General features: G+C 42.8%; 1 protein-coding gene across 1 annotated transcript; it reads right to left on the bottom strand.

The window, feature by feature from the left end:
• Positions 1 to 1715: 1715 nt before the first annotated feature.
• Positions 1716 to 8297, bottom strand: LOC104054954 (C-type lectin domain family 2 member L-like). The gene is made up of 6 exons (XM_054063735.1): positions 8279 to 8297; positions 7501 to 7791; positions 5609 to 5692; positions 4745 to 4929; positions 3505 to 3605; positions 1716 to 2642 (listed from the first exon to the last, which is right to left on the bottom strand). The coding sequence occupies exons 1-6, from the start codon at positions 8295 to 8297 to the stop codon at positions 2501 to 2503; spliced, it is 822 nt and encodes a 273-aa protein (XP_053919710.1). The 3' UTR covers positions 1716 to 2500.
• Between the last annotated feature and the right edge of the window lie 6722 nt (positions 8298 to 15019).

Raw genomic sequence — 15019 nt, 5'->3', positions numbered from 1 at the left:
TCTAATGCATGGAGAAGTGTAGTCTGCAATACATATACATATTATATGCTACATTCTATATGGTAAATTTGTGTTGGTTTCTCGTTTGAAAGGAAGTCAGTGACACTGAATGTTTGCTTCACTTTTTAACTCTGTCTCCAAAGTCTTACTAAGTAGCCATCATGCTGTGTCTCTGCAATGCAACAGACTGCATCACACAGTGTGTGACTACACCTTATCCCTTCCAATTCCTACCAAATTTGTGGAATGCACCTTTAGTTAGTCCCTAGTGCAAATACTTGGAAAACTTTGCAAGACTGAACTGCAGAAAATACAATGTTTTCCTCCGAAGTTACTATAGGGTGTGTGCTTCACTACGTGCATTTCATCCTTTCCATGGTACTTCAGCATTTCTGTTAAATGCTTTAATAAAAGTCTGACATATTTTGAAGTAGGAAAAACTGTTAAAAGTGAGATGCATAATTTTTTGGGTTAAATATCTTGTCTCATGTCAAACTCAATATTAGGATTTAAAGATATTTTCATATTCAAAACCTGAAAAAATTATTTTGCTTCACTTTTGTGATTATTTTTTTTTCATAAATGGTGCCTGAGCTGAAAAAGACTTTTAATGGTACCATATTAAGACACAAACTGCTGCAATTAGAGGTTCTGTAAAGATATTTATTGAGTACCTTTTCAGGACTATTGCACATACCATATCATTCAGAGATAGTTAATTTTAAAAAGTTGCAGAATAACCCCTCCTCCCAACTAGCTACATATAAATTAACACATAGATTATTAGACTATTCATATTGTAGAGTCCTATTACTGTGCCTATAAAGAATAAAAGCAATTTAAAAAGTGTAGTTCAGCAAAATTAGTGATCGTATATAAATAAACATCTTAAATTCACAAGTTGTTAAAAACATCCATCCTGCACGGTCTTGTTACAGTAAAGTCCTGTTGTCACAGAAAATGATGAAGCCATTAAAAAGACGCCGAACAAAACTGGACAGCAATTAAATTTGCATAAAAACACAGTGATGGCAAAAATAATTGCAAATAAGGCAAAAAACACCACTGAGCCAACAACATTCTAAATAACCTGTCAAACACTGTGCAATTGTACTTTCTTAAAAAAGGAGAAAAATTATTTTCCCTTCCCCGAAACTACAGTGCACTCTAGCGGCTAGTCCAAAACCAGCTCCACTTGCTCCTTCATGGAGTCCTGCTGAGTTCAGTCCTCTAGGACCACAAGAAAACCAATTTTCCAGCTACATTCCAATCAGGGAAGTGTTTTGCCTTGCTCTACACATGACTTTCCCCATTCTTTCTTCTCTAGAAACCTGACAGGAATAGTCCTTCCAGGAAAATAAATTACTTTGCTTCACGGGTCAACTGGCACTTTTAATCTTTAAGTTACCTGCTAGACGTAAGTGGACAGAGTTCAACAGAACTGTGTCCTAATTCTGTTCAGGCTCATAGCAATTCAACAGAAATGGGTTTTGCTGCTGAAAATGATATACACACACAGAAGAAAAGACTCATTTTCCTTCCGGAAATGTAGCACTTGCTTGGAAACCTCACACTCCAACAGGCACAGGCCACAAGGAAACCATGGAGGAATATCCTTTGCTGTTAACTCTTTATTCTCTATTCATGATTTTGCCTATTTGCAAATAGGCAAATAGGCAAATAGGCAAAATTTTGCCTATTTGCAAATAGAGGACTATTTCCAACTTTACAAAATTCATGCTTGCAGCTTCACTATTACTTTTTTTCTGTTCAAATTCTTTTTTCCCCCATCAGTGTATATGCTCAGGTAAATAAATCCTCTATCTATTCTCATTTTTTTTTTTTTTTTTGCTGAGATAAGTGCTTGTGTGAAGAAGAATTTCAGGTGCAGTGCAGCTACATAAAAAATCCAGTGATAATACTGTCAAGCTAATTTAACAAGATCAATGTAAAACAACACTAACAAAATGCTGAATACAATGCAAAGGCAGACAAGATGTACCACATCAAACCCGGAGAGTGAAATCTGCAATGATCCTGTCTAAAACAACAGTGCTTATTTCTTCATTACCCAGTATCTCAGAGGCACTGGTAGACCTTCAGACAGACCTACTTCACAACCCATGACTGCACACAGAGCTTCCCTAATGGAAAAGCAGAACAAAAGCAGAACTGCACACCAAAACCCCCAAGAAATAGCAGCTGCTTAGGATCCTACAAGAGAAGAGTTAATGGAAGAAATACTGATGGCACAACAGAAAGAAACTACAGGCTGAGCAGCAGCTAGAAAAATGGGAAAAGGAAATGACTTGGCAAGCTGCTGAAGCAAAAATGGTATCGTTGAAAAACAGCCTTGTTCCATGGGTGGAGAATTCTGGCTACCAGAGAAGTCATTCATCTCCAGGCAGGAACTCAGATGCGCTCCCAGGTCCCACAGTATAGACACAGCTTGTGTAGACATCAGAACTCTAGACATCTGTAGATATCAGAGTCCTAAGTGTCAGGGGTGGTGGCTCCATCCACTTTTATTGTGCCAACTAGTATTCAAGCTACAGACCCACTTTCTGGTTAAATAACATCCAGAGGCTGAGACTCCTGTTGACTCAAGATAAGCACAGTTTCCAGAGCCTTTTACTTCAGTCCTGTAAGGGAAAATGAAAGACAGAATCACTTGGACACCCACAACCAAATAATGCAATACAGCAAAGGGAACTACAGGGATCACAGCTTCTCTTTCTACAAAACGCGATTTACCACAGTCAAGGCATTGCAGAAGGATGATAGCTTGTGCTTTGCAGAGAACACCATGAACATTGTCTTATTTTAATGGACCAGGTCCCCAGAAAACAAAATCTAGGATTTGCAGTACTCCTGCACATTGTCTAGTTGTTGCTTAATGTGAAATACACTCTTTGAGTGAAGACCGCCTTTCTCAAGGATGCGGCGCTATCAAGACTGGCTCCTCCCCTGACTTCCACATCCTTCTATACAGCTAAAATCTTCTAGCAGAAGCTGTGAAACAAATACCTCTCTAGTTTCCCTCTTCCTCAGAACTGAACATGGCACTATGGTTAAGGGGGTGGTGGAAACAGGAGCAAATCTCAGTTTCCACACCGTTGGTGTCCTTGTGCAATAAGTAAGGGTCTCCTTAGCCAACTCTGTTTCCAAACAAAGTGTTTCAGTGTTCTCTGAACAGGCCAACCAAACTAGTATGGTCTCTGGAAAAGATAAGGGATAAATCCCCACCAGTGTCACTGTGACTCTAATAGCAACTGAGCTTAGACATTAAGGTGTTCACCCTTCTAAAGATAGGAGGGGCAGTTTGAGGCAAGTACAGAGGCAGAAGTCTAAGAACATGAAGAACTTAATCACTGAGAATGAAAGCTTTGGTGGATGTTTGTATCAGATATTTCTTTCGAGTCACTGTCAGCATTTGTATGAGCCATCTTTTCTTACTCCCCTATAATCTAGCATCACCAGCAACCCCACCCAATGTCAACTTACAGTTTATTGTCTAATGCGTTCCCATTTACCCAAAAGAACTCTTCATCTCTTTTATAGAGTCCAATCCACGGGTCTTGCTTTGTTATCTTCAACATAAAATTCTGTGGTAATAAACCCACATAAGAAAAAAAGTTTTGCATGTTCAGTCCAGTTAACAAAATACAAAGTCTTCAATCCAGGGCTAGACCGCAAAACAATGACCTTGCCTTTCTCCCAAAAGAAACAATTTAATTTAAAAATTAAATCTACTGAGTACTGCAGCATCTGGATCCTGTGCAATCCACATAACTGAAATAGAACTTACAACTCAATCAGAAATCAGATTAATTTTAATTAATCAGACTAATTTTGAGACAGGATCTCTGCAGCACTCAGATATTGAAGTGACAGAAATACCAACTATGAGAAAGCAAGTATGCTACTGAATATTAAGAATTGCTACAGAATGGTAAATGCATAATTTTACTGTCTCCCCACAAGAAAGTCTTCAAAGAAAAATAAACACCTTTGCAGCTAACATTTCTCCATCACTGATACGTCTTTGTCTTGTTGAGTTTTTATTATCAGCTAGAAAAGACTTGTGGAAGATTTTTTAAAGATTAGTTAAAGAAGACTATTGCCTCAGTTTGTGCAATGGAACTGACACCTGCACCCAGTATGCCCATTACATTGGTGTCTGTGATAGGGCTGACTGACGTAGAAAGAGGTTGTTATAAAATACCACGGTCTGCTATCAAGGTTTCAAACAGATACAGAGAAGCTATTCTCACAGGTCTTTGAGCTTGGTGGAATCTTTCCTGATACTGTAGTATAATACAGAAAAAGATGCTCCAAGCTGTGGTTAGGATAACTATCTCCTAACTCCAAAGGTCAAGACTAACATATCTACTAACTTCGTTATCATCAACCTAAGAGACAACAGTTGTCTAATTAAAGATAAAAGAGATGCAACAGTGTTTATCTTGACAGTTGCCTTCAATGTGAGTATTCATAGCTGCAAGCAGCACTGCATTTAACCCAGATAAGCCTTGGACATTTTCTAAAAAAAAATTGCAAAACTGATGTTTGCTGTTTGGAGAGACAGGAGGCACACAGCTTTCTGCAAGCTGTAACTTGTCATGGTCTTTGCATCAGCTTTCAAATCATTCAGCTTAATAGGCTGGAAGAACATGCTGGTTCATTGTACAGCTCCCTAGCAGTGAAATAGGGGGTAACCAGGACTCCACTTATGTTCCCTTACCAGTTCGTGATGATTTTCAATCACCAAGAGGGAGGCGTTGTGCAGAGAGCAGAGGCTCTGACTGGAGTTCCAGCTGGCCTCAGTCTCTGAGAGGTAGTAGCACTTCCTCTGGAAATACAGCCAACCTGATGGACAGAGTTCCAAGGAAGGACAGACAGGAAAATCTTTGGCCGAAGAATGGTTTACTGCAAAAAGACAAAAAACAATCTACCTGTTTCTTTCAACTGTAAAAGGTTACTGGAGATTTTTAGCTTGCTTGCTGACTGTGTTATTATCTAAGCCTAACCACAGCATTGTTACTTCTGCCCAGAAGAAATAATGATTATAAATATCCTCTGGTTCCTACATCCTTATGGTTGCTGACATACCTTGAAAGTGATGACTTGGGACAGGTAGGTAGAAGTAGCTGAAAAGGTGACAATAATGCATCCTCTAAGAACTCTTCTACAACTTAAATATTTCTGACCTCTGTAGTTTTTGCAAGTGTTGCTTCTTTGCAGCTGAATTAATAGCTTTATTACAGTGTTTTTTTGAAGAAGTACTGACTGGTTGGAAAGAACAATCTTTACTTGCTATTTGTTTTCTTGAACTTGGATTAAGACCAACAATGAGGTTATAAACTTGAATGCCAGAAGTACACTAAGACTAACCTGAGCGCTCGTTAATGCCACTGCAGCTAATGGAGTAATTTCTCCATCACTTGACCACAATTTTAAGTAATATGTCATGAGACATCTATATAGCGTTGAGGTAAGGTAAGTCCTGACTAAGCCTTTTTAGGTTTTGAGGGACTTCTGACAACCTAAAATTGCAGTAATTTCCAAGGCTTATCATAGTCTCTTTTTAAGTGATTTACACACTTACCAAACTGAATACACAAAACCAAAATGACAGCAGCAGTAAGGACTCCAGCAACACCTCGCCATAACCAGATATTTGAGAATAGACCTATAAAAAGAAATGTCCTGAATTAAAAAAAACCCAAACAACCCAACCCACAGCCAACTGACAAGGGAGCCTAGCCCAGGACCCATGAAGCTGTTCCAAAAAATATCACTCTCCTTCGAGAGCAGAATGGGAGCAGAGTTGAAGACTAGGAAGTGCATGACATTCAGCTTGTCATCACAAAGCTACTTAGCTAACAAGAACTCTGAATTACTCTGAATTTTAATTACACCACCCAGAACGTAACCTAACTGTGAGGAAGCTCCTGACACTCCACAGTGATTTAAAAAGAAAGAGACAAGCATGAAAAAATGGTGACCTGAGGTTGACCTGATGCCTAAACACAGAACGGATAAGAGAAATAAGACATTTACCAGCCCCAGATCCCAAAGCATCTCCTGAGGAACATCTAGCCTTATCTCACAGTGACAGCTTTCAGAGTCTTTTTCTTCCCATCTTCTTTCCAGAAGCCAGCAATGAGCTACATTTGGAGGTGAGAAGGATGGAACAACTTGCCAGCACTGTGTCCAGTGTCCAACTTTGCAGGAAGCAGCAAGGGATGAGGTGCCTCTGAAAGGCTGCATATGGAAGGTCGCCTCTCACTGGTGATCACTCAGCTGTCAGCACTGGGCTCTGCCCAGGCAGCCTCCTACCTCTGTGAAGAGCCACAGCACACCAGTGGCGTTATCTGCCCTCAAAGTACAAGGTGAACCCCATGAGACAGAATCATAAAACTGTTTGATTGGAAAACACCTTTGTGATCATTGAATCATAGAATCGTAGAACAGTTTGGGTTGGAAGGGACCTTAAACATCATCTAGCTCCAAACCCTTTGCCATGGGCAGCGACACCTCCCACAACATCAGGCTGCCCAAGGCCCCATCCAACCTGGCCTTGAACAAGTCCAGGGATGAGGCATCCACAGCTTCCCTGAGCAAAACTGTGCCAGTGCCTCATCATGAAGAATTTCCTCCTTATGTCTAGTCTAAATCTGTCCCTCTTCAGTTTGTAGCCAGTTCTATAGTCCAACTGCACCTCTCCACTACTGAACCATATCCCTGAGCACCTCGCCTGCCCGTCTTTTAAAAACCTCAAGGGATGGTGACTTAACCACCTCTCCAGGCAGCCTGGTCCACTGCCTAACTTTTTTTTGGTGAAGACGTTTCTTCTTATCACAGAATCGCTTGGTTGGAAAAGACCTTTGAGATCATCGAGTCCAACCATACCTTCCACTACTAAACCATACCCCTGAGCACCTCCTCTACCCACCTTTTTAACACCTCCAGGGATGTGGGCTCCACCACCTCCCTGGGCAGCTTCTGCCAGTGCCTGATAACCCCTTCTGTGAAGATTTTCCTGATGTCCAATATGAACGTGCCATATGGCACAACTTGAGGCCATTCCCTCTCTTCCCACCATTTGTTACTCGGGATAAGAGACCAACAACCACCTCCTCTGAGGCAGTTGTAGGCAGTGATGAGGTCTCCCCTCAGCCTCCTCTTCTCCCGGCTCTCACAACCGCCGTTCTCCAGCCCCTTCCCCAGCTCCGCTCTCCAGACACCCTCCACCTCCCCGCCGCAGGGCGCCCCGAGCCCAGCGCGGCACTCGCGGTGCATCCCCTGCCCCGCCCGGCTCTCGGCTCTCCTCCCGCACCCGCACGCTGCTCCCGCAGCCCCCGCCAGCCCGGGGCTGCCCCTCCGCGGCTCCACCGCCACCGGACCGGGGCTTTTCCAAGCGGGATACAGGGCACCATCCTCCCTCCCTCTCCATCCCGGTCCCCCGGCAGCATCCCCCCCGCTGCGCCCCGTCACCTTCGCGGGACGCCGTGCGACACCGGGCGCCGCTGCCCGGGATCCCCATGGGTGCGTGGTCGGGACCGATGGCGCTCCCGGCACCGGGTGCAGCGGCGGATCCGCGGGTCTCGGCATCGGCGCCGGGCAGGGTCGGGGGCCCCGGGTGCGCGGCCCCGGGGGTGGCTCGGAGCCTGCAGCCCCGCCTTCCGACAGAGAAAGGAAAAGGGAAACGGCCCGGGAAGAATTTGGTTCGCAGCAGGTCTCGCTGGGGCTCTCTGACATCAGCAGATTCCTGGAACTGGGAGGGACCTAACAGAATCATAGAATCTTAGAACAGGTCGAAAGGGACCTTAAAGCTCATCCAGTTCCAACACCTCCCACTGGATCAAGGTGCTCAAAGCTCCATCCAGCCTGGATGAACACCTCCAGGGTTGGGGCAGCCACCACTTCTCTGGACATCCTGGGGCTGGGCCTCACCACCCTCACAGGAAAAAAAAAAATTCTTCCCAATATCTCATCTAAGTCTCCCCTTTTTCAGCTTAAAAACGTTCCTGCTCGTCCTATCCCTGCACTCCCTGACAAAGACCCCTTCCCAGTTTCCCTGTAGTCTATGCAGAAGGCTCTTGCTGCCTTTGTATTTAAAGGTTGACTAAAGACTTGATCTCTTTGGAAAACCAAGCCAGTAATTTGCCCCACCCAGGAAAGCATAAAGCCTGATGATTCTGACTTGACAAGCTTTGGGGATGAAGGTGCAGCAGAAGTTGCAGCATTGCTTGTAAGACGGGGCCATACATACCGGGAGGGTTCACAGACATCTCATCTGGTGTATTGTGCACAGTAACTGGTTTACTTGCCACAGGTCGTGGCTGTGTTGCATGTTCAAATAGCCAGAAGACTCTCTTCTGGTCAATGTGTGGGCTTTGGGAGAGGCTGTTTAACTAAACTAGGCATCTGTGTGTACCCGAGAAGAAAACCATGAATAGAAAACCATGAGAATGGAGGGTTACACTTTATGCTTTCCTTGCAGTCCTCCATTACGTTGATTGTCGAGGATTTTGAGCAGTAGTCACTTACTGAAAATCATGCCCAAGTGTTTATAATTACAGGTAATAAAGAACCATAAAAACTTTGTACTTCCATAAACACAAAATTGACTTGCAGTTGATGCAAGTCCTTTGTCTGCAGCAAGTGCTTGCTTAAGCACTAAACTGGGAGAGCTGGACAGGCCAGCATGCACAAGATGATACTTGAGAAGAAACAGAATGGCAAAAAGTTGAAGAAGAATCCAAAAGATATGTGCAAAGTTTAAAGCATGGTGGCTTCAGGAAGTTAGGGAACTGAAGATTACTAGGAGATCCTAGTAGTTGATCGATCTTAGGGTCGATTGCTCCTAAACAGTCCCCATGCTAGTGGCAGTCTCTCTGTGATTGCATAGATTAGGCTGGACTAATTCACCCTGGTCTTGGTTTACTTTGTCAGTTCATCTCTGTCTCCCTCCCTAGTCAGTATTAATGAGTTCAAAAACTTTAGTCAGAAATTTGTACCCCAAACAAGACACTGGCTTTGGGGTTTTGGGGTGCTTTGGAAACTCTCATAAAGTCTACATATATCAGACAAGTGTCAGTTTCATAAGATTCCACTGAACTTAGCCAATCCACTTATTAGAAAAGGAACTGAATTTATGTTGTGCCCCTTTTTACATTTTTTAAATCTCATGACCCTCCACTGATGTATTGATAAGTAGCTCTTATGCGGCAAAAAGCACGGTTGCTTTGTACCGCCTCAGTGGTACTCCCCAGAGCCTCCTGATTTCAGTGTGCCTTTGTACCATAGGAATGCTGCCAATAAATAAGGAGGAAGGTACTGAGAGATTTGCTTTTTGTTTACTGTTCTGGAAATTTATTTTTCATTACTCCTGTAAATGAAAAAGCTGGACAAAAATACATCTCTTTCATAACAGTTTTAAATCTTGTACTATTCTAGTGCCCATAACTTCTTGAGGTGAAATATTTTCAGACTGATATTGAGAGGTTCCTGCAATTCCCAACGTGAAATGATTAGACTGGAAAGACAAATGCATTTGCTTATCTTTAAGTTGCAAACACTTCTGTTGTATAACTAGTCAGATGAGTAAAGATAATATTGGAAATATCCATAATGAAAAAAAGTGCTGAAGTATGAATGTTGCAGAAATATCCTTGGGGGCCTTTTGGGACATCACGTGTGCTTAGTAGTTTTAAACATTAAAAAACTCTCCTTTAGAAAGTATTTAACAGAAGTATTAGCAGATTTTATTTACTGTGGCAGTTAAGTTGGTATTTGAGAAGTACTAAGCATCATATGAAGTGCTAGGTTGAGAATGCTGCATATGTCAGGCAACTAGGTCTTTTACACCAAAAAAAAAGCACAGTCATTCAGCTGCAGAAGTCTTGCAAAACATTATTTTGGAATGTGTTGGAATAGGAGGCACAAGAGAAAGGAATCCAGCTATACTATCAGCTGTGTTTGTATTTTTGGTGAGGCTAATATTCTCTAGGATTGTTACTTACTTCTTTATAGGACTTGTGTGTTGTTACTGTGTAGTAGAAGACATAGTCCCCATCTTCAAGACCCTAGAGTCTTAACACTGACCTAGGGGAGGGCAGAAATAAGTAAGGAGGTTTGGAGTACAGAAGAGAAAGCACCACAGCATTGTAAAAACATGAAAGCAATTAACACTAGTAAGTCGAATAAACCAGATAGAAGTATAAAAATAAGCATGACAGGGAGATGAGGATGGAAATCTCAGATGATATTGAGAAGTTTATTTGTCTCTATCTATGGAACTTGAGGGCCTGGCCATCAGTAACAATTAGTAGCTATACTTACTGTAAATGTTATCTTCTAGGAAAGTGCAGTATTTCTCTCTATATATAATATGTGATTCACCATAAATCAAGTGTCATGTTTAATACCTGGAAAAGTCTCTCACCATTTGAAGTCTTTGGAGCCACAAAACAAAAAAAAGTCCAGCCTTAGATTTCACCAGTTGAGTGTGGTGTTGTTATGTCCGCTGTATGAGTAGCAGGCATCAGTTTCTGTCTGCAGGATGTGCATCTGCACCAGGAAGCTCTTAGAGGCTAGGAACGAAACAAGACCTTACAGATACATCATCAGACAGAGACCTCTATTGCTACTACTGATAGGCTCATTCTCGACCAAAGAGGAGATAAAAGATGCGCGCGCAGAGATCACCTGTGAATTTTGAAGTGGTAAGTCATTCTGACTTGACAGAGCTACTCAACTCAGTTTCCTGTTCAGCATCCCGTGTAGTTGTCTCATGACTGCAGCCAGTGGAGCCAAGCATCTTACATCGAAGACATGATTAACATTTGAACTGTTCAATTTACTTTTCCTAATCTGTATCAGTTTGACAGCTTTTCTTCCCAGTGTTGCCTGCTGTAATGATGAAGGTACTGTAGTAAGCAGTCCTATTGGTCCTGGTGGACCACTGCAAGAGAAGGATGTTCTATGAGACACGCAGTATGAGACCTGCATGGGGTAGTGAGTCTGCAGAGAGATCAGAGCCTCTCATGGTATGACGAGTATGTCCTAAAAAGGAAGCCAATATGACATTGATTTATATGAGCATTGTAATATTGTCAGCACTATCCTTCACCATATTCTACTTGTATTTTATAAGCCTGCTTGCTGTTTTGACAGCAGATCAACATTGGCAGTACATCATCACTGAGACATCCATCTGTCAATGAAGTCCTTTTCTTGCACTGGTACATTCATCATTTAGAACAATACACATTTTTTTCCCCATGCACAGTACTACATTAACTTCCTTTTTTTGGACATAAAACGTCATTTGTCATTGTAAGGTCAGTTCACATGTGTTTTGCAGGCATCTGCATTTCTTCTCTGTCTGCTGTAGTCCCCTATCACCTAAATAATCCAGGGTAGCTTGAAAATTTTGCTATGTCAGTACTTTCTTCCTCCAGCTCAGATAATATTAATTTAGTGTTAATATTAAGTACTTCAACAACATAATCAAATTAGGGCCAGTGGTGGATTAGGCACATTATTCAACTGAAAGTAACTCTTATTACAAAAATATTAAAAATCTGACTGAGATGGGGAAAAATAACTGGTGTGCATGGCACAGTACTACTTGAGCTATTTCTATTTACAGCATCGCAGACAGACGAGACCTCTAAGGTCATCAAGTCCAACTGTAAACTTAACATTGCCAAGTCCACCACTAAGCCATATTTTAAATGTCTCCAGGGATGGTGATTCAATGACTTCCCTGATCATCCTGTCCCAGCTCTTGATAACACTTTCCTAATTTCCTAATATCCAGTTCAAACTTCCCCTGGTGCAACTTGAGGGCATTTCCTCTCACCTTATCACTTGTCACTTGGGAGAAGTAAATATCTAAATATTTTAAATACTTGTGCTCGGTAAGGTAGGGAAAAAATGCTGCTGGTGGTTTGGAAACCAGGCATAGCTATAAAACTAGAATATCTGTTTCTTTCACACTGAGGTCCTATGCAAGATTCTGTTTGGTAAATACTTAGAACAACAGGTATCTCTGCCAGGAAGAGCTTGCAGGCTAAATAGAAGAGGTCTGCAGAACACCAAAGAAAGAAATGTTTGTTATCCACATTCTACAGGTGAGAATAAATGTGCAGTACTCATGACTGCATAGAAAGTTTATAAGCAGGAGAAAGAAGGGAGAAGATCCAGTCTTGTGTGTCACCCTTCCTGTCACGAGTCAATTTTCAACAAATGGATGTCCAGATGAAAAGGAAACTGTAGAACAAATTGCTTAACGTAGATGTTGTTGGGGGACTGCAATCTGACAGTCTGCAAGTCATTTGAATCCTTTTTCTTTTCTAAATATAAAAATTGAGTTTAATGATATTTGAAGTTCTTGGCTTGGGATGTTAAACTAATGCTTCCCTAATGTTAATTTTGTGTCCTTAGTTAAATTCCTGCCCTTATTTTTTTTTGAGTATTTTAAGGCAATCCAAGAGACTGCTTGACAGCAAGTAAGAAATGTAACTAAATGACAACAAATTGTTCTTCCATCTCTTTCTAACCTAACAGCTTAGACCCACAGAGAATGAAGTGGAAAGTAAATTGTACTGGAATACGGATGATTGCTTTTTACGTGGCACTCCTTCGATGCATGGAAATAGCAGCGTAATGCAGTCTGCAATTAACAGCAGCCCTTTCTCTATTTCCTCTTCAGCCAGCTTAGCCAACTGCATCCTCTGTATCTTCATGATGTGCAGAAGAAAAGCTGCTGAGACAAATACTACCCTGTAAGATCTGAGAGGAACAAGAAGTGTTTGCCAGTCAAAATAGAGCAAAGTAGTATCTTTTTGTTGTAAGGACAGAGGAATAACTTTTCTTGTTTCCTCTTTTCTTAACTAAAAAAAAAGAGGCGGGGGGGTGGGGGGAGGAAAGGCTCAAGAGAAGCAAGGCACAGCTCTGCATGGAGTATGTGCATGGAGGGGACTCTACTTTGTCCTTACTTCTTTCAGTGTCAGTGTTTATGGCATGTGCCATGGGGTGTGATGGAAAGGCGCAGCAGCTCCTCACTCAGTAGGTGACACGTGGGCCAAGATTCCGCAGGGATCCATCTTAGGGCCAGTACACTTTAATGTCTTCATAAATGACCTGGATGCAGGACTTGGAGGTTTAATAACTAGGCTGTTGACACTCTTGAGGGCAGACAGGCCCTGCAGAGGCATCTGGACAAATTACAGAGCTGGGCAATCATCAGCTGCATGAAGTTTAACAAGGGCAAGTGCTAGATTTTGTACCTGCAACACAGCAACCCTGGGTATACACACGGACTGGAGAACAAGAGGTTGAAGTACAGCCTTGTGGAAAGGGATATGGGTGTTCTGCTCAACAACAAGTTGAACATGAGCCAACAGTGTGCCCTGACAGCCAAGAGGGCCAACTGTGTCCTGGGGCACATCAAGTGTGGCATTGCCAGCTGGTCAAGGGTGGTGATATCCCTGCTGTATTCTGCACTGGTGTGGCCCCACCTTGAGTACTGTGTGCAATTTGGGGCACCACAGTATAAAAAGAATCTAAGGCTACTGGAGATGTCCAGAGGAGGGCCACAGAGTTGGTGAAGAGTTTAGAGGGCAAGCCATATGAGAAGTGGCTGAAGTCACTTGGTCTGTTCAGCCTGAGAAGAACTCATCATGGTCTATGCTTCCTCACAAGGGAAGGAGGAGGAGCAGGCACTGATCTCTTCTCTCTGGTGACCAATGGCAAGACCCAAGAGAATGGCAGAAAGATGTGCCAGGGGAGGTTTAGGTTGGATATTAGGAAAAGGTTCTTCACTCGGAGGTTGGTGGAGCACTGGAACAGCTCCCCAGGGAAGCAGACATGGCACCAAGCTTAACAGTATTCTAGAAACATTTGGTCAATGCCCTCAGACACATGATGTGAATGTTGGGGTTGTCCTATGCAGGGGCAGGAGCTGGACTCTATGAGGCTTGTGGGTCTCTTCCAACTCAAGACATTCTATGATTCTATGATAGTGTGGAGTTGTGGCCCATGACTTTCTCTGTGTAGTGTGGCAGAAAGTTCACCATGCAGGTGTAGATGATGACGAAGGCATGGGCTGTGGCACTAGCATAGCAGTTCCTGTAGTTGTAGTGAAGCTGTGGTGGTGACCATAGCTCTCCTGCTTCTGCTTCTGCCTCTGCTCATGCAGGGAGTATGGTAGGTACCAGGAAATGAGCTCTCAGGAGCTCTCATGCTCCTGTTACCATAGCACTTGGCATATCCCAGCTATTCAATTGCAGAAAGCATGAGGGCCCAGTTCTTCGTTTTCTGGCAACTGTCCCTATTGTTTATTTCGATTCATAGGGATAGGTTTTCTACCTAGATGCTATCCTAGAGAAATAATAGGGTGAATGAACAGAAACAGGCCCCGTTTTTGCTGGGGTCTAACAAAAATCTTCCTCCTAATAGAAGGCCAGCTTGTTCTGGGCAGGAATAGCTTAGAGCCATATTGATTTCTGCACAGATTTTTTGAGTGCCAATGCTACTGAATGTTGCCATTTTCTTGCCAGGGCTCAGCAGGTACAAGCCAGCTCCTCATGTCTTCACCACCTGTAGAGCTGCTCAGCATAACCGTTTTTTTTCTGAGTACTGGTATCCTCAACTACATTTACTCCAAAGAGTACTCTGTGCTGGCTTCTTCTTTGAAGACCTACATGGCTTCGAGAATTTTCCCCTTTTCTAACACCATGCCATTTCAGTGCAGCACTCTACACCAAACTAGAAGCTATCATTTTTGAAAAGCCTCCTTGGAAGACTGGAAGGCTCTGCCTGAAGATTTTATATTCCAGACAGTGATTGTGGAAAGGCTGATCTACAATGCAGATATGTGGGCCTTACCCCCTGCCTTCTACATGATGCATTTGAGTGCCAGCTGTCTCCGGCATGGAGGGAATTGCTAAGAGTCCCTACTCTGAATGAGCATCAGCCAGGTTTAAAGCTAGAGCAAGAGATT

This window comes from Cuculus canorus, chromosome 1 (assembly GCF_017976375.1).
Source record: "Cuculus canorus isolate bCucCan1 chromosome 1, bCucCan1.pri, whole genome shotgun sequence".
In the NCBI taxonomy this organism is placed as follows: domain Eukaryota; kingdom Metazoa; phylum Chordata; class Aves; order Cuculiformes; family Cuculidae; genus Cuculus; species Cuculus canorus.
This window is presented reverse-complemented; position numbering and strand designations above follow the sequence as displayed.

Excerpts from the sequence above, each read along its gene's own strand:
- LOC104054954 (XM_054063735.1), bottom strand. Across the intron at positions 4,930-5,608 it reads GGTTTTGTGTATTCAGTTTG|TAAACCATTCTTCGGCCAAA; the intron begins GTAAGTGTGTAA and ends GTCTTTTTGCAG. Across the intron at positions 3,606-4,744 it reads TTGAAAATCATCACGAACTG|AATTTTATGTTGAAGATAAC; the intron begins GTAAGGGAACAT and ends TTATTACCACAG.